General features: G+C 39.0%; 1 protein-coding gene across 3 annotated transcripts in view; it reads right to left on the bottom strand.

Annotated features, from left to right (window-relative positions):
* Positions 1-4,086: 4,086 nt before the first annotated feature.
* The window catches only part of ARHGAP18 (Rho GTPase activating protein 18), a 94,911-nt gene continuing 76,102 nt past the window's right edge, over positions 4,087-22,895 (bottom strand). For all 3 annotated transcript variants that reach the window (XM_054279538.1, XM_054279537.1, XM_054279539.1), the window contains exons 9-15: positions 20,883-21,042; positions 18,212-18,294; positions 16,742-16,948; positions 15,797-15,943; positions 10,243-10,367; positions 8,961-9,022; positions 4,087-6,387 (exon numbers count right to left, since the gene is read on the bottom strand). In XM_054279538.1, the coding sequence (XP_054135513.1) occupies positions 6,296-6,387; positions 8,961-9,022; positions 10,243-10,367; positions 15,797-15,943; positions 16,742-16,948; positions 18,212-18,294; positions 20,883-21,042 (876 nt within the window). In that variant the 3' untranslated portion in view covers positions 4,087-6,295. The remainder of the gene's footprint in view (positions 6,388-8,960; positions 9,023-10,242; positions 10,368-15,796; positions 15,944-16,741; positions 16,949-18,211; positions 18,295-20,882; positions 21,043-22,895) is intronic.

Genomic DNA, 22,895 nt, shown 5'->3' with positions numbered 1-22,895 from the left:
GCTGCTTATTTCAAGATCAACAGTAATCCAAATAGATATCACCTAGCTGCATTGTAAGATTTTGCTGCCATGGAAGCAAAACACTGCACTGAATGAGGCTGATGCACAGCAAGCAGACAGGAATACTGCAATGGACACCTCTCTGCTCTGTCTTTCACAGCCATGCAAAGACCCACGACATCCTCAGCACCACTTCACCTACTCAGGTTCCTGCTGGAGGAAACTCTCTTTGTGCAGGCTGAAGGAGAGTTATGAATAAAGACAGCTTTTGGCAGACTGTAGCAGAGGAGGAGCACCCAGAACAAGGGCCCATTTGCCTTACAACTAACATAGCAAAACGTGGGAACATATTAGAATATCATCAAGACAACTAAATCAGGTAATACACAGTATAAATTTCAATTAGCCAAAAATCTGAAGGCGGCAAGATTTTAATAAAAATATTCTTCTGAGACTAGGGGAAAAAGCTAATAAGCAAAAAAACCAGTTTCTAGTTGCTAATCCAACACAGCTCAGGGTTTGGCACCTCAGATGTTTCCAAGAAATTGTGTTCCTGCATTTATTCTGGATAATTTGCAGTGTGTTGTACATCTGCATCTTGACAATCCGCAAGGGATATCCAGTAAACCACTCAAGCCTGTGATTTTCTGCTGTGCAAAGCTTTGTCTACTCTCAGTTTCGCTGTGTCCAGAGCACTGGACATTGAAGTTGTCCCTGCCTTGATGCACTATCTCAGACACATGAGTTATGCACTGCATCACCAGCCAGCAGACATGAGAAAAAAGCGTTCAACTAAATACATGGCATGGTGCAGCTGCTAGGATGGATGGCATGAAAGCAGACAGGCACACAAGGTGACCACTTCTCCAAACACCCTGACACCAAAATCCCTCCGGCTGGCTGCGAGCTCCAAGCGCAGCTCTCCTCCCCGGCCGGCCAGAGCACGGGTACGGTGTCTCTCTCCGGTTCCGGCTCTGGAGCCGAGATGAGCGGGCGCTCACGCTGTGGCCCCGCCGCAGAGCAGAGCAGAGGGAGCGGAGGGAAGCGCGGCCCCGCACCGCCACCTGCCGCCGCCCCGCCCGGCAGCGAGAGCACGGACAGAGCCCGGGGAGAGCCGGCCGGGACACCGAGACACATCCGCCCGTGGCAGCTCCCCGGGATTTCTGACCCCAACACACGGAATAGAGGAGAGAGTGCCGCAGGAATGACCCTCCGCTTGTCCTCGGCAGGCGGGGAATGCCAGCGGACGGCAAAGGCACATCCCCGCATGTGGATGGGTAACAGGTGGCGGGGTCACCGCTCGGAAAGCACAGCGAATCCCCGGGGAAAGGAGCACAGGACTGGCTGCCCTGCAGGAGCTGATCTAGCGACACAGCATGTGAGCAGACTGCTCACGGGAAACAAGACAATTTGTGCTCAAGAGTAACCGCATTACAGAGGCACAATGGTAACACAGACGGCAAAGCTCATTCCATAGGTGAAATGCAGCAACTGTGGCTCTCAAGGCAAATGAGCATTAGTTATTGGTTTTACAGGGCCACAGGGGGAAGGCAGAATCCTTTCAGTCATACCAGAATGGACTACCAAGGAGTAATCGTATCTTTTGAACCACCACCACTCTCTGTGATTCATGAACGGCAAGTTGTATTCCTACGATGGTTTAAAACCTGCAAGTGAAGGCTGTCCTTCAATACTGCCCGGTTTTAGATCTGATTATTCCCCAGGCTGAAGGTAATTCCCAACAGCCCTACAAGCAGAGAGAGAAGTATCTCTACCCACCTCCTCACCTGCATCAACGCCTTCAGCTGTGGGTACAGCTCAGGCTGGAAAGGTGCTCAGTCCACAGGGATGGTATGGGCATGAATTGCACTAACCAGAGAGGCTGCAGCTCAAAAGCCAGCTCTGGAGAATAACTGCAGCTTCAGCAAGAATCACTCACATCAAGTCGACAAAGAAGATTCAGAAAGCAGGCAGCAACAAAAGCAAGTGCTTTCTCAAGCCTCCAAAGGCCTGATGCCAAATCCTGGCTGCTGGCTGAGAGCTCCAAGCACAGCCTTCCTCCATGGCCAGAGCATGTGTATGATCTCTCTCACACTTCTGTTCTGGTGCCTAAATAAAACTGAAACTTATGCTGTCATCTCCCCATTGAACAAAGACTCCTACTACCTAGTTTTATGAAGCTCGTAGAAACTTAATTATTTTCCTGACACACGCCTTTCCTCCCACTGCATTTGCCAAAAATTACTAAAGTCTGCCAACAGACTGAAAAGTAATTAGGGGAAGACACACACAAGGTAGCAAGATTACCCCAGATAAATTTCCTTTGGAACCCAGGCTAAAAATTACAGCATTGTATTTATTAAAAGAATCCCCTGAAGCCATACTTGTGTTTGCTATACCACTGTTACTGGCAATACAGCAGATTTTTAAGGCAATTGTTGGAGGATCATTATTTGACTTCTACAAATCAGATTAATTTCATCTCTTCTAGCCAGAAGCCAGCCATTTATGAACACTTTTCCTATCTGTTAAATGGGGATAATAGGTACTTACCCACTTCAGATGTGGTCTGTGTGCAACAGACCACAGTGGTAAACAAACAGTGGTATAAATATCTTCAAAGCATTTTTCTACATTAAAAAAAATTATAAATATTGCTGTAAGATTAGCACATAGGAATTTTATACTTTTTGAATGGCTGCAACCTCTTAAAGATATGATTAGTTCTCTGCTGTGCTTCTAAGGTGCATTTAAATGTGATACCAAGGAAACAATTTCTTTAGCAATCTTTCACTAAGTTAGCTTGCTGCTGCAATTTAACTCAATACTTAGGAAGATAGTGTGTTTTATTGGAGAGTTACATTGCTTTTAAGAATGTCTGACAAAGAAATAATGGGCTGGGAAAAGTTTCAAGCAGGCCTTTCTCAAAAATTTCCTTCTTTGTTGGTGCTCACTGCCAAAAAGTGCATCTCCTTATCCTTGAATTCATCTCAATCATGCCACGGACAGAAATTCAGCCAATATTTCCACGACATCCAGATCCATTCATCTTCCTGCTCCCTACTGTCTTCTTGAAACCTCAGTGGAACGTTCAGAGATGCTGCTTGTTGACTTGCAACATGAGATAGACCTGTCTCGCTGCTGCTCACACAGGGGACACTTGGTTGGGATGACACCTTTCCTCCTGGCACCCACAAATATCCAGGGATAGTCCATGAGCTTTGCACAAGGTGGGGAAGAACACAAGGCTATGGAAAATGAGTGCAAACTCTGAGGTCTTTGAAGAACAGGCAGTGTGAGAAAGGTGTCTATACCTCATACAAGCATTGGGGACCTTTCCCCTCCTTCTCCTTCCTTCACCAGAGGGCTTTTGAGCACAAAGCCATCTTTACATGCTCCACAACACCCAGGCAGTGGTAAGGTAAGCACAACACCTGCTTCCCCACTCCCTCCTCTCCCCAGTCCTGGCTGCTCTGCCCGTACAGGGTTGCACACAGCATTAATCTGTCAACAGGTGAAAAACCTCCTGCAGACGCGTTTTCCAAGTCACCACTCAAACAAACAATGGTCGCTTACCAAATCACCCCAAATAAGCAACTAATGCAGCACTGTCTTTTTAATGATAAAAGAGTCTTATCAGCTTACCTGAATGCGTTTTGGACTTCCCACTTGTGCCCTAATTTAATTACTTAATTATGAAGAATTAAGAGCCGGTACTTTCAATGAGCACTGAGAAGCCTCCTGTTCCTTTGCATGCACCCAGTAATTGTCACATTACAGATTTAGCAAAGGTGTATTGCAATTGCAGCAAAGTTCTAAACTTCTAGCCTGTTACTTCTTTTTCCAGCAGGTGTTCGTTTTGCAGGACTTTAACTTATTAATGTCTCTTGTCATACACAATACCACTAGCTCTCTATAAAGATGTAAAGTATGAAATCACAAAATAATTATTGCTTAGTGTCATCTGGGTATGTTTTATGCACAAATATAAGAACTTGAATGAGAAAGTCAGAAAAAGTCAGAAACAAACAACATTTAATTACAAAAGAACTTTTTTAAATTAAAAAAAACCAAAACAATGGCACTAAACCAAAAGTAAAGTTATTTAAGAGATCATAACCACAGGTTGGTTGCAATTTTATACTGAAACTCTTAGGAACAGCTGTTCCCATCATTTGCACTTTACTCCTGATTAAAATAACACCTAGAGTTCCAGTAACAAGTAATCTTCTACAGAACTATAATGTATTACGAAAACACACATCACTTTTGTATTACATGTCAAAAAAACCCCTTTATATATATTACACTAGGTTCATAAATGTTTACCTAAGCATTGTACTGCTTTGCTACTCTATTCCTTCCATTTGAAGAACAGGGAATTTGCTCTACAGACAAAAGTAATTTGTCTTAAGAGGATTTGCCCACAGTGGCACAGTGCTATACCACGTGGGAATACCCAGCTAGATGGAGCATCGAGGGCAGCACAGTCACATTAGAACAATTTCCTCTTTTACTCATCCTGCTTTTCAGAACCAACCAGTGCAGTGCTTCCTCTTCATATGAAGACAGACTTTAAGAAACAATAAATACACATGGCCCCAAAATTGTTCATATGCTGTGGATAACTAATCAGCAGATGTCTAATTTTTCTATGACCTTTCAGAGTTCTATTTCATTGCTTGCACATAAAAGGGAGAGTTCCAGTGGCGTCTCTGTCAACACAGGGCTCACGTCCAAAGCTCAGCAGAAAGGTCCTTTATTCCTTTAATCAGCTTTGATCATGTAAAAAAATGTAATTCAGTCCTTGATTGCAAGTAGAATACTCCCTATGAGGTCAATATAAATCTCTGTGTGCACTGAGAGAAAGTATTTCATTCCAAGGATACAATTTCACAGTAGTTACTTCAGGTAGTCAGCACGCAGGTGTAAGCACTTGAGCACAGCTGAGCTAGTTTACAAATAAACTGTGAAGTGGTACACAAGCTAGTGAGCCCAAAGGATCGCTGTGGAACTGGGGCTCTGGAGCCCAGGCCACAGCTCTTTGTGTTGCAACAAGCCTCCTCAGTCTATAATTCATTATCAGTGAATTCCATGGGGAGCTTTCAGTCCTTTCCTGAAAAAGGATGGATTTGCAATAGCTCTCTGTTGGAGCACTAATTTTTGAAGTGATTTAGACAGCACCTATCAGCATCAGCGCAATCAGAACTTGATTTCTAACCTTGTCCAGGATATACCAGATATATAGCCAATGGTAAGTAATACTCACAGCAGACCCTTACATTGGTTTTGAGTGAAAGGTTTAGTGGTTTGCTACCTATGAAATTGAGACTACAGTTTCCTTCCACAGTTATTTTATTTTTCCTGAAAATTTTTATTATGCTAGTAACTTAAAAGTTTTGGCAGTTCATAAAACTCAATCTATCAGAGGTCCAAAAAAACCTGAAATCGGTGTATGTAACATGGCTGCAATCACTGCTGAAATACCTAAAAGGTTTTTCTAGTGCATGACAATATGCCAGAAAGGACAATTCCAACAGTAGTGAGCTTTAAAAAGACTCACCTTGTCATGTGATCCTTTCTTTGTTTTTTTTTTTTCTTTCTTTTGTTTTGTAATAATCTCAAGAGCACAATCAACTGGAGTAAAAATAAAATTACTTAAAAGACCTAGCAAAAAAGCTGCATAGAAAGCATCTTCACAGTTGTTTTTAAATAGTTTTCATCAAACTTTAAATTAGGACTTCCAAAGACAAAATACATTGCATTGCAGTTTTTTCCAGTGAAATTCACACTTATTTGGGGAATTCATACGACTCAGTCAGGTATTTTTAATACTGTACCATTCAGAAGTGCTGATCAGGATTTGGTTCTCTATTGTATTAGCACTGAAAAGACCTATATGAACACAAAATGCTACACAAAGAGTTTGTAGGTCTCTAATACAAAGAGTTTTAACACCTGCTTGAAAAATAAATTCTTAAACAAGACCTACCAGATGGGAGGTAGCTTAGTGCCATTAAAATATTTAAGGTACTTGTATATAAAATATATAAGGTACTTATGCTCGTTTCAAACATGAGTGGGAAAATTGTGCTATCTCCAAAATTTTGCTGCAAGTAAAACTGAAAGTTTACTTGTTATAACTGTTGGGTCACTATTGCCTTTTTTTTTAAACTGGTTAAAGTTCTATTAATATACACAGCGGTTGAATGTTGAGAGGACACACTCTCCCTTTGAAACATTCAGCCGTACAACGTAAGTCCACAGGTTGGAGGTTTTGCCATTAGCTGTGATCTTAGCTCTGCTTAGGTTTTATAACCCACTCAGCATTTGGGTTGAGCTGGTATAGGTCCTTCATGTAGGTATCATCATCAAGGCAGCGTTCTCCTGGAAACAGAAAAGCCACGTGGTTACACCAGTCCCAACAGAGAAACGAAACAACTTCCAAAGTTCCTGCTACTGTTTTACTCCATGACATTTTCACAGTCTCTCTGTGGTGTTTAACAAAGGACAATTCACATAAAAGTTGGAGGTGCTCCTACCCTTCCTGTCTGCCTTGAGGAGGAAGGGGAGAAGAGGAAGAAGGAAGGACAGAAAGGCTGCTCTGCCTCTGCGACATGTTCTAGGTCAGATTCCTCACACAGACCATGAAGATGGGAACTCCCCTCTTCAAGTAAAAAATGGAGCAATGTCCTGATCCTCTCATGATTATATCCAAAAACTACATTCACATTTGCATGGAAGCCCATTAAAATTTCACGTTATTTTCCCCTTTTTAAATGCTAAGTTTGTGCAAGGTTTTTGTTTGCTAAGAAAGTGTTACTCCCTATTCTCCTCCTCCTAAATCAGCTGTTCTGTATAGTACTTGTAATAGTTGCTGTCCTAGGAGGGGAAAGTAGTACACTGTTCCTGGTGCACTACAGGCAATTAATTTATGTCTAGTAGCAATGATGAAAATAGCATATGCTGATCCATCAAGATCTGCTCATTCTTCCCATTCCCCTACAGGCAAAGCACTATCTCATGCATTTGCAGCTCTACATCACAGCTCCTCTTCTACTCTGCTATGCAATTATTTGGGGTGGATGAGTCGTGCCGGACAGACATTTCCAGTACTTGCACTGCTGAGACAGGAGGCAAACACAGGTAGAATGGTCCAGCTGAGTTCGTCTGCCAGCTCTTTGGCCTCCCTGCTCAACCAGGCACAGTCTCCATCTGCTCTCTCTAGGATTTTAATCCAAACCTCTGTGACCAGTACTGCCCATGTTGCTGAGCTACATCTTCTCCTCTGCACAGTGCAGCACATTCAGGCAGTGAGAGCACGGGGACAGCACTTTGCTATGTCCCTATCCATCCAGTCCTGGGCACAAATCTGTGGCAGAAGTCCCATTTAGTGCCCTGAAATCCTACAGTGTACTGACTACTAAAGAAATGTGTGCAGACTTCAGCAGCTGCATCTGCTAGAGGACAACATCACAGTGTTGTGCTTGTTACAATTTTAAGTACAAGTGTAAGGACATGAGAGTGTCACGAGCCCTTCAAGTCTTGTTTTGGGCTCCCTCTACATGAGTCAGGCACACTGGGAAGAGAGACAGATGGCAAAGGTCAGACAGCTGGTTTACTTAAACCTGTACGGCAGGTTAAAGGCAGGGAGTTTCTCTTACTTCACCTGAGAGTATTAATAAGGACTAATAAGAACTGATTAAAGTTGAAATCCTCTGGAAGTAAACTATTCAGACAGAAAAAACATCTAAGCTTTCTAACCTATGTCACAACAAAACAAAACAAATCTGCACTTTCTCTAAGAGAAATACAATTTGTCACAAATTTAAAGTAACAGTAACAGTTGTTCCAGTTTCATTAGAATTCTGCTACAAAACCTTTTTTTCCTGCAATGATTACACCTCTGTAGAATAAAAAAGATATTCCTCTCCTTTAAAAAAGTCTAACATCTGGGATTGCAACCTGCTTTAACAGGCATAGGAAATGTATGTAGATACTGGATTTGCAAGAGAACATATAATACATTCATCTGGCATCCAACCATCTTGGCAACTTATTTATCAGACTTAGTAAAAACACTAAAACATACCTGTTGCAGGAAACATAAGTGCCATTTTTAATTAAGTCTTTTGGTTTAGACAAACATGCAAAAAACATGATTTATAACAGTGATTAGAATAAAAGAAAAATGCTATAAGTAGCAACTTACATACGGAATTGAAATTTGCAAAGGAAAGAAGTACTCCATGTGATTTTATAATGCCAAATAAGCTTAACAGCTCACAGTTAAGGAAAACAGTAAATGTAAATCCAATCTACTACTGCTTTCTAGCTCTCCTTTTGTTTTCCTGAACGTATGAAAAATACTCCGATTAGAAACTGATTTCTAATGTAAAAATACTCCTGCATTCGTGGAAGAAAACTTTAGAACTGGGCTCAGAATTATCCTTGGCATTAACTTTGCTTATCTGCTACTTACTTTAATCAAAAGGATCTGGAATAAGCAGAGTAGGAAAGACTAGCTGGTGGAAAATTTTATCACATGGTCACCTTTCTGGCTGAGCATTTTCTTACCCCCAGAAGAACACTCCCCCCAAAGTGACACTCAAATGCAGAACATGAAGGAATGTAAGTTCACTTATTATGCCTCAATACAAAGAGATGAATAAGATGAACTCCAAGCACCTTTGTATCCAACTTTTCTGTGCTTATTCACTGTACCTACGTATCAGGAACATCTGTTACAGCTGCCAACTTCCTCAGGGACAGATGGTAAGATACCACTAGTGTAATGATTACACCAACATCTCTGCTGCCTTCTCCACAAGGTTAACTGTCTGCCTTAGTGTCAGGGAGAACAAGGGACATGAATAAAAATGCAACCACAGTGAAGCCTACAGACAATGTGCCAAGGAATTCTATTCTAGCAAAATAAGTTGTTCAGAAGCCATCCTTACCAATATTTCCTCCTATTTCATAAAGAAAGACCTCTTCTTTCTTGAGTGTTTGGACATTTCCACTGTGGGGAACAGAACATAATGATGGTATTACAAAGGTGCTTGTGGATCAGCCACCTAGACATGTCTGGGAGAAGTTAATGCTAAGTAAAATCAGCACTGCACCCGTCACAAATCCTTACTGACACAATCAGTGAACAAGAATACCCTTGCATGCTAGTGCAAATGAACAGTCCTGCAAGTGAACAGTACACTAGAAAAGGTAAACTAAGAAAAATATGAAGAAACTGCAGGTTTTAGGAAAGAATTTCATTGTTATTAGCAAGCAGCTTGATATTTATCCTTTGATTTTTCTTTTACTGATGCTGCAAAAATAAGTATTTCCCTCAAATATGCCATATTTCAGAAAAAAGCCTTAATGTTGGGTGGGAAAAACCACTTTCTTGCTGGATTTAATTGTACTGCAATTAAAAGAAGTAAAAAACAGATAGTGGAAAAATAAAGTCCCTGTATTACAAAGGGATTCTATTATTCTCACTGCTTAATTGTAATAATATATGCTAAAGCCCAGCGAGAAAATAACTTTCTGACAATGGTGTAAAACTCTAAAAACAGCATTTAGGAAAAAGCAGCTTCTAAATCTCAACTAGTGTACCATATTATTGCTTTAGATGAATAGCTAGATATGATGAACACGTGCATTAATTTTATTTTTTTTCAAAAGATTCATTAAAATTTCTCCCTTTCTAAATGGATGTGAATGACTAAAATGTAGCCTTTGGTTTAAAATCATTTAATGTACATGACATTTTCACATCATTATACTGCAGTACCTATTATGCTGTTATATAGAAATGCATATCCTGGGGTGCCTTTATGATGCTTGTATTTTAAATAGATTTTTATATATAAATGTATTATATATTTACATAATAAATACATTATTTAAAAAAAAAAACTTTCTTTCCTCATTACTCTGTTTTCTTGGAGTTCCCTTCTCATCCCCACAAAATTACCCCAGAAAATTACCAAACTATTCCTGACCCATCAGATTAAACAGCAATTAATTTTTTACTAACAGCATTTATGTATTCCTAAAGGTTTCCTGGGCTTTAATAACATTTAAAAGCATTAATTCCTCAAGCGTGCATTTTGATGGCTAAATTCAGCCAAACAGTTCATGAACTGACCCGGACTTTGAGTATTTTAAAACTTTTTCTTGATATAATAAATGAAGAGACACTTCTCCCGACATGATAACAAAACAAAGATGTGTTTATACCTTTTCTGGCTGAGAAACCTGGCTACTATATCACCGGCTTTCAGCTCTTCTGTCAGCTGTATTGCCATGGAAACTTTGGAAAGATGAGGCGCCTGCACCCGTATCACTCCCTGAGGAACATCAGTCTGCAAAGCAATAAGAGTGGTGGAACAAAGCTGCTAGCAGCTGGCTTTGATGAGCTTCTCAAAATACAGTATGGAATAAGTAAGTAAGTACAGTGCTCTGCACTTCACTATCTACTACACTTCTCTACAAACATACAATAACTACGCCGCAGTTCAGTAAATTACATCCGACCTTCAAAGCTCTTTTTAACAACAGGGAGAACTTCAGAGCAAAGGAACAGTAGCGTTTAATTATTTTTCAAAGATGTTAAGAATAACAATAACAATTATGCTACATTAAGAACACACTTTGGTATGATAAGAAGCATGTGACACTGATATGAAAAATTCTTGCTGCAGGCATGAAAACCAGGCAGTGCCCCCACACCAACCCTCTGCCAAAACTTCTGGAAGAAACCTGTCCAGTTCCATTTAATCTGAACTTCCTGACCAAAAAAAAAAAAAAAAAAAAAAAAGAAAACACAAAGTACTCATGGATCAGTCTACTTTAAAGGATTCTTCTTTCCTTTCCTTTTTGTAAATTTTATTTTTAAAAAACAGATATTCACTACTGCAGGTTTTTCTCCCTATTTCTTATTGTTCAGCTAGGCAATCTGCCCTATATAATAGTCTGACTATATAATGGATGTGTATTTGATTTCAAACCGCAAGTCCTTGATGATGAATATTGATCATATTAGCTACAGAGAAGGAGGGCAAAAGACAGCTTTTCTGTCCCACTTGTAGGTACATGACATTTCAAGTTACAAAATATAAAATTTATTTGTGAATAAGGTCCTAATTTCTGTTCCTGGAAATATTTCTATTCCTATTACATTATCATTTACCCAAACCTACTCCTTTTGATAGGAAAATAAACTAAGAGTCTCTGTACTCAAGGTTGATTATGGCAGTTCATTGTCTCCTTTCCCACCCCAATATACCCAATTGAACATTTTTTCTTCCATAATCAATGAACAAATCCAGGCACCTGTGAATCTAAAATAGCTTCTCTGAAACCTTCAGAGTTAAATAAGTACAGAACAAGTACAAACGTGAGCAGAATTGGAAGAACAGCTTCCTGAGAAAGCTGAAGGTTCATTACTATACAAATGATGAGTCATCGTAAGCAATTTTAACCAAACAATCCTTTTTGTCCAGTCTTATTATTTATCGATTTAAAAATCCTAGACACCATAACTACTTCTGTCAAAAGCAGCAAGAATCATCACACTGAGAATTTGCTATGTAGTAATTGTGGAATCAAAGAGTTGCAAGATTGCAAGAGATCTCTATGAGATTTCCCCTAGATTAACTCTAAACTTGTCACATCTGTTCTTTAAGGCCTCCATCTACAGGAATAGTGTCTATAGCCATCTGCTAGGTAGTAAATCCTGCTAAAAATTTTTTTGCCTCTTTCCAAACTTCTGGGATTCTGGCAAAAGGAAATTACATTTTTAAGGATGAAATTATTGTTTATAGACCTATCTAGTCTTCCATCAAATTCAAATTGGTCAATTTAAACTAGCTTTCATTTTTGTATACAGTTCTTGATCTTGATCATTTTGTCTTAGTTGATTTTAATGGAGTGTCTCCAACTTCAGCTGGATGACTTTTTTTTCCCTACACAGCAGGCACACGATAAATTATTTAAAAAGCAGTCTACTTTGAGTATATGAGAAAAAGAACAAGAAATGTCCACAGAGCTCTAACATTATGGTCAGAGATCAAACAGAATAATTACTTTGTTTATTCACAGAGAATCATTATTAGCTCAGCTAATTAATGCATTTTGCCACTTTCACCACCTGCATTTCCAGGAGAAATCATGCTCAGCTGCACAATATATTCATGCTGCCAAACTACAGAGAGAACAGAACCTGAGCATCCCCTAGCCCATACACTGTACAGGTTAGTGGGAAAGAAAACGTGGCCTAAAACCTCTAAGAGCTGAATGACAGTACCTATTCTCGGAACAGCACAGCCCAAAATACCCAAGTGAGGGGCTGGCTCCATATCACAACATATTAAGCTATGAACCTATGAGAGGACTGACAACACACTGAAGAGTGGGTCACCAATGCTATTCAGTTTGCAAGTTCCCTCCCCTGCCTCACAGGTCCTCTCAGGTCAGATTTAAACCACTGCAACCTCTGGCTGAAATAGGAACATGCATTATTAAAAAAACTGAAGACAGCACATCCTTACTTCATGGAAAATACATTGGCCTACAACATTTAGTCTGCAGCAAGCAGAGCAGTCACCTGTGAGGTACTAATCTTCTTCAAACCCTTCCTTTTCAGAGAGGCTTAGAATCTATATAACACAGAGAAGAGCAGCTGCCTGGCTATAGGATCTGGGGTAGGTCTCTTCCCGTTTCTTCTAATCCATTTTCCTGATCCACTTAAATATTTTTCTAGGCGCAGAGAGAAATGTGACTATGCAATATTTTCATAGTGAAGGAATATTATGCATAGTTATTCAAGGTGCAAAGTGTACCAAGCAGGTACAGGGCTTGAACATTATGAAGAACAAAACTGATTTTCAAAAGGATCTTGCTACATGGAAGGCAAAGGCTGAAAGAAATGCAAAGCAGTTCTTCTCTTTGGGCTGCAAAATATTGCACTTAGTTTGGGACAAAAAACTAGAAAACCATACACAGAGAAATGATTTAGCAGGTAATAATTTTTTTAGTAAACGATCTGGCACTGCAATGAGTGACATATTCAGCAGGAGTCAGAAAGGTTACTCTGTAAATTCAAATAGATCATGCAAACAGAAGGGCCATGGGACACAATGGGTTTTACAACCTGCAGCAGCTCAGCCCAGTGCATTGCGTTGTGCTGCTCACATGATAGCTCCCTTTTTGGAACAACTGCACCATACAGAGGAATACAATGACAGATGGTAGAGATGTGGCTAAAGGCAGTAGGTAAATTTCCAGTCCTGAGGGCATCTTTCTTTGTCTGTCTAGAGCTTATTCAACCCAACACCAACACAAAGACTTAATCCCCAACACTGACTTGGGGCCATAGGTATGCATATGTATCCCAAAAAGCAATTAACCCTCACAAGCCCTCTAATATTAACCACTCTCAACACTGTACAGAGACCTCACCTGGAGTTTGCAGTAAATGCTTTTTAACCTCTGTCTGAAAAGGGAAAATGTGATTGATAGAGAGGCCTCATCAGAGCTAAGATGAAATTTTATCCCAATGAGCTGCTAATAAGAACGCAGATACGGAGTAATTTCTGGAGAATGTGGAGGTGACTCAGGTTCTGTCCATCTCTGTCTAATCACGTAGGGTGCCACAGCAAGTGTTAGAAAACAGAAATTTTTCCTCAGCTATTATTCAGCAGCACACAAGGTAATTAGGTATTGTGCTTAAAAAAAGACTGGATGTGGCAGTCAGTGCCATGGTTTAGCTGAGGTGTTCGGTCATGGGTTGGACTCAATGATCTTTAAGGTCTCTTCCAACCTAGTGATTCTGTGAATTCTGTGAAAGTTCCAAACAGGTTTCACTGGAGTGGGAAATTCACCATGTCTGGGTACCTCACTTACCACCTGACAGTTAAATATAGTTCAAAAACTGCACAGGAAATTTACCTCATTTGTAAATTAAAGGAGTATGAATTGAAAACTAGGGAGAAGGAAAACCCCAACCAATAAATTTTCCTGAAAGAATGAGACATTTGTAATTGAAAAATGTATAAATTGTCATTCACAATGAAGCCTTATCAATTTGTGAATATGGTTTTAAGACTAACATGTTCTCAAGCACCCAAAATTACTGAATGCTTGCAATAAGCATGAAGGATTTGTAAAAAATTGCACCATTTAATTTTGACAAAAATCTCCACAGAAAACTACGGCTTAAAGAAAATCATTGAATAGTAACTTTACATTTACATTTGAATAAGAATATTACACGAGGCTTCAGTTCTATCTCCCCAGTGGATTAGAAAGGCATAATTTACTCTAAAAGACCTCAGCCCTAACTCCCCAGTGGATTAAAAAGACGTATCTTTGCACTGAACTATAAAAAAATCTAATATCTGAACTTGAAATAGCATTTATTTTTTCACTGTATTTTCTGTTATTTCAGTGTTGAACACAGGATGGCAGCATTAAGTGAATCACATCAACTCAAGTGAATTCAATTCAAAGAATTTTCTTATTAGACCAGGAAAAACAAATTCCAATGTTTAATTAGCTTTATTTTAAAATCATATGTAGTCATATGAAAGTCATTCTGTGTAAAGATTCCTGTATACAGACAGAAATGAAAGTAATGCAAAGTGATGCCTGGGGAATTAATTAATTTTGGACATTAAAATATATGTCAAATACTGTATAAAAAATGAGATAGGAACACTGAAATATAAGTCTCCAGCCGATACTGGACATATAGCATATTCATTTGCCACATTCTATTTGCTTCAGTTTAAAAGCTTAAAAAATGCCTTTATAAGAATATGACAACAACCCTTTTTTTTGTAACAGCCTGACATACACACGCTTGGTAATAAAACCAGACTGCTCAGGGCAGACTGCATTTCTACCAGCGACCACAAGATGCCTCTACCTCACCAGAATCTTCACTGTGACTTCAACCCACAAGGGGGTACTTTCACACCACCCAAATGAGAGATTCTCACGCCACCCAAATCTGATACGTTTTCATTATGGTATCAGAATACACGTATTTGGTATTATCTGTTCGTGTATTTAAACCAACTTTGGAATAATGTACTTCAAATGCTTTATAATTAAGGTAGTATATTGTATAGGCTAAAAAAGTTTCAAAAAATTGTAACTATAAAAATTATCAACAATTTCAACATGCACAAGCTGTATTTTTAAAATTTTTATGTAAGTGGGAACAGCTCAACTAAAATCTTTCTGAACTACAGGAAAAATTAACACTACAATTGCCACAGAATTTTTGTATTTTGAAGAGTGTGTGAAGAATGTTTTGCTGAAACTTATGCCTTGGTATCACTGATGGGTATGGCAGAAGCCAATTATCTAAAGGAGAGATACTGAACTGTGGGTTATATACACTGGGTAGGCTGGCAGTAGCCACTTGGACAGTAGCTGCATAAGAAGCAGTTCATCAGTTTTTCATGTTTGTTTCATCCTTTGGGATTTCTTGGGTTGGGCAGGTTGTGCATGTTCTAGCTAAAGACTGGGACAAAGAGTTCAGTGCTTAGCATTTTTTAGAATATTTTTTTAGAAATATTCTGAAAAATCTGTGAAAACAAACAAAAAAACGGTACAATCCTCTAAATGTGTCATGCCAGTAACCCACAAACTGTGAAATCCACACTGACTCGCTATCTATTGAAATTATCAATTAAAAAAAGTATATATCCCCTCTGCTCTATCCACTTTTTCACTAAAAATTACGATCCTATTAATAAAGCATTTCAGATACATGTTTCCTTACATCATTAGGAGTCTTCTCCTGTTTCTCGTGCTTTTCCCGGTCATATGCCATCTTTTTCAGAAGTTTCTTCATAGCTTTGTCCTTTTTCTCCTTCTTCTGGCTTTCAGTGTTTTGTTTTCTCACTTGGTTAACAATAAACTTCGGAATCTAGATAGAGTAAGCGTGAATAACTACGTAATTTCCTTACCAAAATACTGAAAGTGGCCAGATTATCAGGTAGAACTCAAAACCAGTATTTCTTTCCAGTATAGATTATAATATAACTATAAAAAAATAAACATACATTCAAATAATATAAAATTGTGAAACAGTTTTAAAACCTCTCAATTTGTGATAAAATATTCCATTCAGTAACTTCTCAGGGGAAGAGAGGTGGAATCATACAGCATTTTTACTTTTGTCAGCCAAAAACACATCCTTAGTGTGTAAAATGGTACTAATTACTTTTCCTCACAGGCAGCAAAGGTCAAAACTGTTTGAAGTTGCTGACGGACAACACACCTCCAACTTGTCCAGTTTATCTAAGCTAGAGCTTTGCTTAAGACCAGGATACAACTTCATGCTTTATCAAAACGTGTTTTATATAATATTAAATTTGGCCCAAAAGGGCAATGAGTTTAAACACTGTGTTTCCTGCTGATATCTCTAAGCCAAAAAGAATTGACCACAGCAATATATACAGACAGACCATATACATACTCCCCAAGGACTTATTTTTGAGTTCACCTATAGTACATACAATCTTAAAACTCTGACCACCAGAGCTTAACATTAGATGTAGTATTTTTGTTTTGCTCCCATAAGAGTTATCCATGACCAAGAACCCAGCTGGATCAGTCTGATCCTCTTCTAAATCATGGATGTAACTTCACATGACTTCTCTATTCAGATACCCTGTTGTGAAATTTATCATCATCCCCCTTCCCCCCTTAAAACCACACTTACTGTCCAGAGAAGTTTTTGGTACTGAATCATAAAGCGCATGACGTTTGCTGTCCCAGCTGCCATGACAAACTCGCGTTGTTCAATAGCCTTTGAGCCAAACCCATGAAAGGTGAAAAGGTTTGGGGCCATCACCATCGCAACATTCTTCAGCGTCATCTTATTTTTGTCTCGGTGATCAATTACCCTTTGGAGGAATTCAAGCAGTACCTGAAATAAGAGCAGAACTTTCAGCTCAACTCTGCATGAGAAAAACGAAGCATGTGCAGAGTTCAAAATGAACATATGAGTGAAACACGATGTTGCATATTTTTCTGAAAAAGCTCTTAATTCCTAAGAAAACCACACTAAAAGCAATCAATAATAATAGTGTGAATACATTTATTCACAGAACAGTAATGAGAGTTTTGTTTCCTTCAAATAATGAAGTAAAACATTCTTGTTTTTGTGGCTAGCATTTTCAAAAGCATTCATGTGACTCTGAGGCCCTGCAGAGTAAGATTTGTTTCAAAACCTTTGTTATGTAGGTGTATAAGCAGCATCCCACAGATGCTTGTGAAGACATTACTGTTGGCATTTGTTAAATTGAAAATGAACACAATAGTGCCAGCTGTCATGGTTATGGAAACATGGAGTGGCTGATTCTGTAAGGTAAGCAATTCACAAGTAAAGCACTGCATTGTGAATAACAGGTAGCCAGTTAGAAACCGGCAATTTTCAATTAATTTGGTTCCAGATATTTGTAGCTCAACTCAGGAGCCTTCTTGACTGCCTCAACACAATAAATAAACTCACAAAGAAAGTCTTGTTTGAACAGTAAGACCTGGTAGGATTTTTTGCCTGTAATAGATGATGTTCTGCATCCTACACAAATCCTGCATTCATTCTTGATTGTAACAGCTTTAATGGTAAGCATATTCTGAAAAAAGCATTAATAGCTTTGCTACAAAAGGACAAGCACAAATTGGAAGAATCCATGTAACATTCTACAAATAGCTACAGGAAGTGTAGATTTCTAGTTTATTGAGAATAGAAAAAACAGCACAGAGAAAAGTGACGAACAAAAATGAAGAGCTAAACCCACTTCATATAAGGAAACTCACATTCATTGTATTCTAACAGTATTTATTTTTTGCACTGAAAATAATGACTGATGAAAAAAAAAAAAAGTGAACAAAACTTCTAAGAGAAAAGGTTGCTCACTGGGAGATTACTATTGCAATCCTGGAAAAATGTCAAGTCACATTCTTTAAAGTCATTTGGGAGGAGTTAGGGCCCTGAGTTGTTAGTTTTTTGGTTTGTTTTCCCCCAAAGTCATGTGAAATATGGGGGAATAAAAAGAGTCAGTAATCTAACTATTATCTTTGAAATGAAAAAAAAAAAGAATGTTCAAAAGACAACAGCATTCATTACAGTGGATTCACAGAAATAGTCAAAACATTTATGCAGGAAAATACTATTAATAATTCTAACCTTCAGGGTGTCTCTGTTTGCTTCAGGTAGAAGGATAACCAAAAGATTCAAAGCTTGCAGTTGCTGTTTCCTCGTTGGGAGATCTGCCAATAAAGCACACAGAGCTCAGTATTTTGAAATAGTTATTTATACTCTCCAAAAAGCATGATTTCTAAGTTCAAACTTCTTGGAAAATGCTGAATGCATACCCATGGCTAATTATCATAGTATGACAAAGGACTGGCAGATCCTGGTTTTCCGATACTCATTTCCAAATGTTCTTTTAGGATTCAGTTGGTGTGACTCAGCAGTCTTTTGGCACTGCTTTCTAGATGCCTTGTGATTCCTTCTTTATTTTGCAATGCTACAAGAAGGGATAGCTAACGGTTCTTCCCTTCCTGAGCCTGTGCCCCAACACACCAAAGGGTATATCCAACACCGCTTTCACAGTTTCTCTGGCTGCCTTCACAGTGGCACGATCTCCCAAGTCACCCACACAGAATGAGCACCACGTGTAACTGAGGAAGGCAGGTCTCCAGGCACATAACCAACAGCAGCTGCAAGTGCAAACCAGCAGGGATGAAACCAAGAGCAGAGAAGCTTAACACGTATCTACAGCAGACAGTGCTGTACCAAAAGAGGCAATTAAAGAAAAGCAACGTTGCTTCTGTCTTTTACCAATTGCTCCACGGTGCATCACTCACCCAAGCTGCACAATGAATGCATCCCTACACTCCTACAGCTCCTAGAAGAGCTTCTATGTTCTGGCAGTGCAGAAAATCCCACATTTGTCACTTGTCATAAACTTCCTCCTGTCATGCTTTAGAGGACATGCTCTAGCAAGTCTTCTCAGGCCATACATAAAACAAGTGAAGAAGGGGATACCTGCACAACATAGTTTTATCACATGATTTCAAAATTCAACAGGGTTGTTCCCATGCATCCTGCTGGGATTCCAACTGAATTGCTATTTCAAATACATTTCATCCAAATCAACTCAGGAGACACCACCAAACAAAAATAAAAGTTCATTGATGAAATAAAAAACCCCCACCTTGCTGATTACCTTCTACCATACCAAAAATGAAGGCTCTGAATAAATGAGTGGCAAATTGTATAATAATTTAAAACATCAAGTAGTGAAAGCAATATTATCTACCTGCTTTAGAAAGACACACATTAAAAGTGAGGCTTAAATTTAGCTTCAAAACACCATATGTCACAATGTTAAAAAAAATGAGAATCAATCTTTTCCTAGGAAAGTAAGCAAAAAAACAATTAAAATTCGTTACTTAAATGAAGAGTTTCTGTCTGCAACAATTGAATTTTAGCTGCTTACATTATTTAAATTAGCAAATTAAATTGTTCAAATTGTTCTTTAATTCTAACCACGCTACTTAGTCACAGTATCATGAAAAACACTGACTGCTGTCACAAAGATGGTCCTTTTCTCTACCAACTAATCTTATTGCATGCAACCAACAAGAAAAACTATTTAAACCATGGAAGTCCATGAAGTGCTGTCTGCTTTGAAGTAAATCCTTTGGTTCAATATAGGAAGTGGTCTGGATCCTGGCACCTGAGCACTTCTGGGTAAGTAAAACCACATAAGCCTTCAGACAGCTCAGGAGCACAAGCAGAAACCCTCCTGGCTCCAATCACTATCCAGTAAATGAAACAACCTTGTGGAGCTCTTTGCTGCCAGCACCATCTGAAGTGTTCTAGCCAGTTTTAACTTGACAGTCAGTACTGCAAAATCAACAACACTGTGTAGCAGGCCAAAGCACCAACCCCCTACTCCAACCAACCTGACAGCATTGAAAGGCAGCTCAGACCTGGGAGACCTGACATAGAAGTCAAGAATTTTTAAGAGTATTTGTCAGTTTGCCTGTCCATGTGAATTCTCTGATGCCGAGTTTAGCTGTATTGGTTGGAGCATGGTGCTAATAATGCCAAGGCTGATGGTTTGATCCCCATGTGGACCATTCAAAAAGTTGGACTTGATAATCTTTGTGGATTCCTTCCAACCCAAAATATTCTGTGATTCTAAGAGGAAAGCTCCTCTTAGAGATGAGCCATTGCTCTGCCTGCAGGCAAGGGAAATAGAACTTGCAGTCTCTTGTTGACTGGGGAGTAAATGTATGTGGCTTCTCACTCCAGATTCATTATCACCAACCCACTCTCTTCCAGTTACAGCTGGTATGTTTGCTGTATTGTAACCAGTTGGCAAAGAGGACATTTTCACAAGAACTTGCTGATCTCAAGGGACCACGGACTATCAGCAGTTCTGACTATTCTGCTCTAACTTCTCCTCTTATAAATGGATAAAATACCCTAACCAGTATAAATTATCATTTGTTGTATTTCCTGAGGAACTGCTTATCTTTGTTGTGGTTTTCTTTTGAAGCAAACACTATTTATAAACTGATACTGTCATATACATTTTCTGTGTAACCCTTGTATACCTCCTAACTACTATCAGAAGCATTAGGAAGTGAAAATGTGCTTTCATTGCATGTGTAAGCTATTAAAATAGCTGTTACATGAAAGATGTTATTTGCACAGTAGCAAAATTATGCCCATCTTTTCTCAGGAGAACTCATATTGTTGCTATTCAATTTGTTTCTCAGCAGAGGCACTTCTCTGCACAGGTATCAATTCTTTCAGCAGAGACAAAAAGGGCACTACTCACTCTGCACATCTTGGAATGCTTTGAGATATTCTACAGTGAGGAGTGGCTGAGGCAGTTCACGGATGAAGAGTTTTAAAAGACTTGCTGCATCATGTTGCTTCACATTTTCCCAGTTGAAAGTCCCTTCATAAAATTTTGCTTCCAGTTCTTGGCAAAGACCCTGAAATGCAATGGATACAGAGAGCACCAGTAATATTTGGCTGCTGGAAGTCACGCGTTATACACACAGCAATACTTTCCACACTCTGAAAGGGGGGCAAGGACATCTGAAATATCACTTAACTCCAGTTGCTGCTAGTCTTTTGCTACAAAACAGATAAATGTGGAACCAGAAGTACTGCAAGTAAACACACATTAATAGGCAGCAGTCAAATCATATGGGAAAAATGTCAGGGCCATGTGGAATAAATACACAGTAAGAAACAGATATCATATTCAAGAACATAAGGGCCATGGCTTCCCCTCTACCCAAATATTAAGACTGTCTGATATACAGAGCAATTCTGAAACTGCTACCCAAGGGTGTTGCTATACTGCATACATGGCCATTTTCATAAACAAATAAGGCAATTATGAGTGTTGACACACAGCTTCTTATCAAAATATACACTAAGGTGAGGCTGGTTCTCTTTTTAAAACACAGGGCACGATTTGTGCAACTGAATAGCTGAATGTCTTGTCATCCACAGGGAATTCCATGTTGCTGGGCACACACAGCTTTGCCTAGCACAGGGTGTCAAACGCCCTGTGTGGAAGCGGCCTGTCCCACAAATCATGAGGTTATGCAGAAGAGTAAAGAGCTCTGAAAGTCTCAGTGGAAGGTCACAACTCTGGGGCTGGGAAAGGATGGGACACTGTTGGAGCAGACATTACCATACCCCTGCCCTGCTGCCATGACAGGCCTTTCACAGATGCACAAATGGGAACACCCTGCAAAGACCAAGTCCTTCTTAGTCTATTGCTAAGTATCAGGCTTGATCTCACACCCACTTCATTTATTTCCTAGTCTGGCAGAGTGAAAAGTAACCTCAATACACGGCCAGAGGCCCTGAGGCACCTCTCCCAGGTCCCTCCCTTCTTCTAGCTCAGTTATTCTGGACAGAAAAGGAGGAGAGACTGGCTTGTTTTGTAAAATGTGTGCTGTGGAAAAACACGGCCATAATTATTTATCTGGACAAGAAGGGCACATAGAACAGAGGATATTACATACATTTTTAGGATGCCCTTCTCAATAAATTTAACTTTGTCCAAATGGAAAATGGATCTATTTACAAAGAAAATGCGGACACTTATTTTTTGTATAAAAGTTGGATATTCTCAACTGTCCTCCAGAGAGATCTTCTGTCTCCACTGACTGTATTGGAGGTTCAAATGTGCAACAGTAATAATTCAGATGTCTAAAGTCAAGTGGGTATGATTTCCTGATCATCAAAAAGAGCAAGCTTTAGAAAGAGAGATGAAAATTCTCCCTCAGAGACTCATCACCTTCTCCATCCACATTCAGACCAAATCACTGTAGTAAATGCAGTATTAAATGTATAGATAGAATTATTTTATGAGAGGTAAAGGCAGAAATTTCAACTATGTGTCCTAGTGCTCCAGTGCCTACATTTTAAAGTAAATGTATTTGACTATGTGGTATATCCAATGCACTTTAATAATAACCCTAAAATCTACAGAATATGATAGCAAAGTATTTTTCTGTGTCTTTCTATAAAACTATATAATGAGGAAAAGACTTTTTTTTTTGTTTAAGAAAATTAAGGGAAAACTTCAGTCATTTAGTATGATAAATTCTTCCTTTTTAAAAAGTTTTCTATTAGAATAAGTAAAAGAACTTAAAATATTTGCTAGCAAAACTTTTGCTTAATTTAAAGAAGCAGTTCATTCAAATAGAGAGATTAAAAATAAATCAAAGCTGAATAGTGAATGATCCACTGTCTGAGAAATTGCATTAAGCTAATAAAATCAAAGAACAAACAAATAAACAAAATCACTAAGAAATCACTCCAG

The sequence above is a fragment of the Melozone crissalis genome, unplaced genomic scaffold, assembly GCF_028551555.1.
Source record: "Melozone crissalis strain CALT ecotype California unplaced genomic scaffold, PUWL_Pcris_2 ptg000027l_1, whole genome shotgun sequence".
Lineage (NCBI taxonomy): Eukaryota > Metazoa > Chordata > Aves > Passeriformes > Passerellidae > Melozone > Melozone crissalis.
The sequence above is the reverse complement of the archived record's forward strand: the minus strand, read 5'-3'. Positions and strand labels throughout refer to the sequence as shown.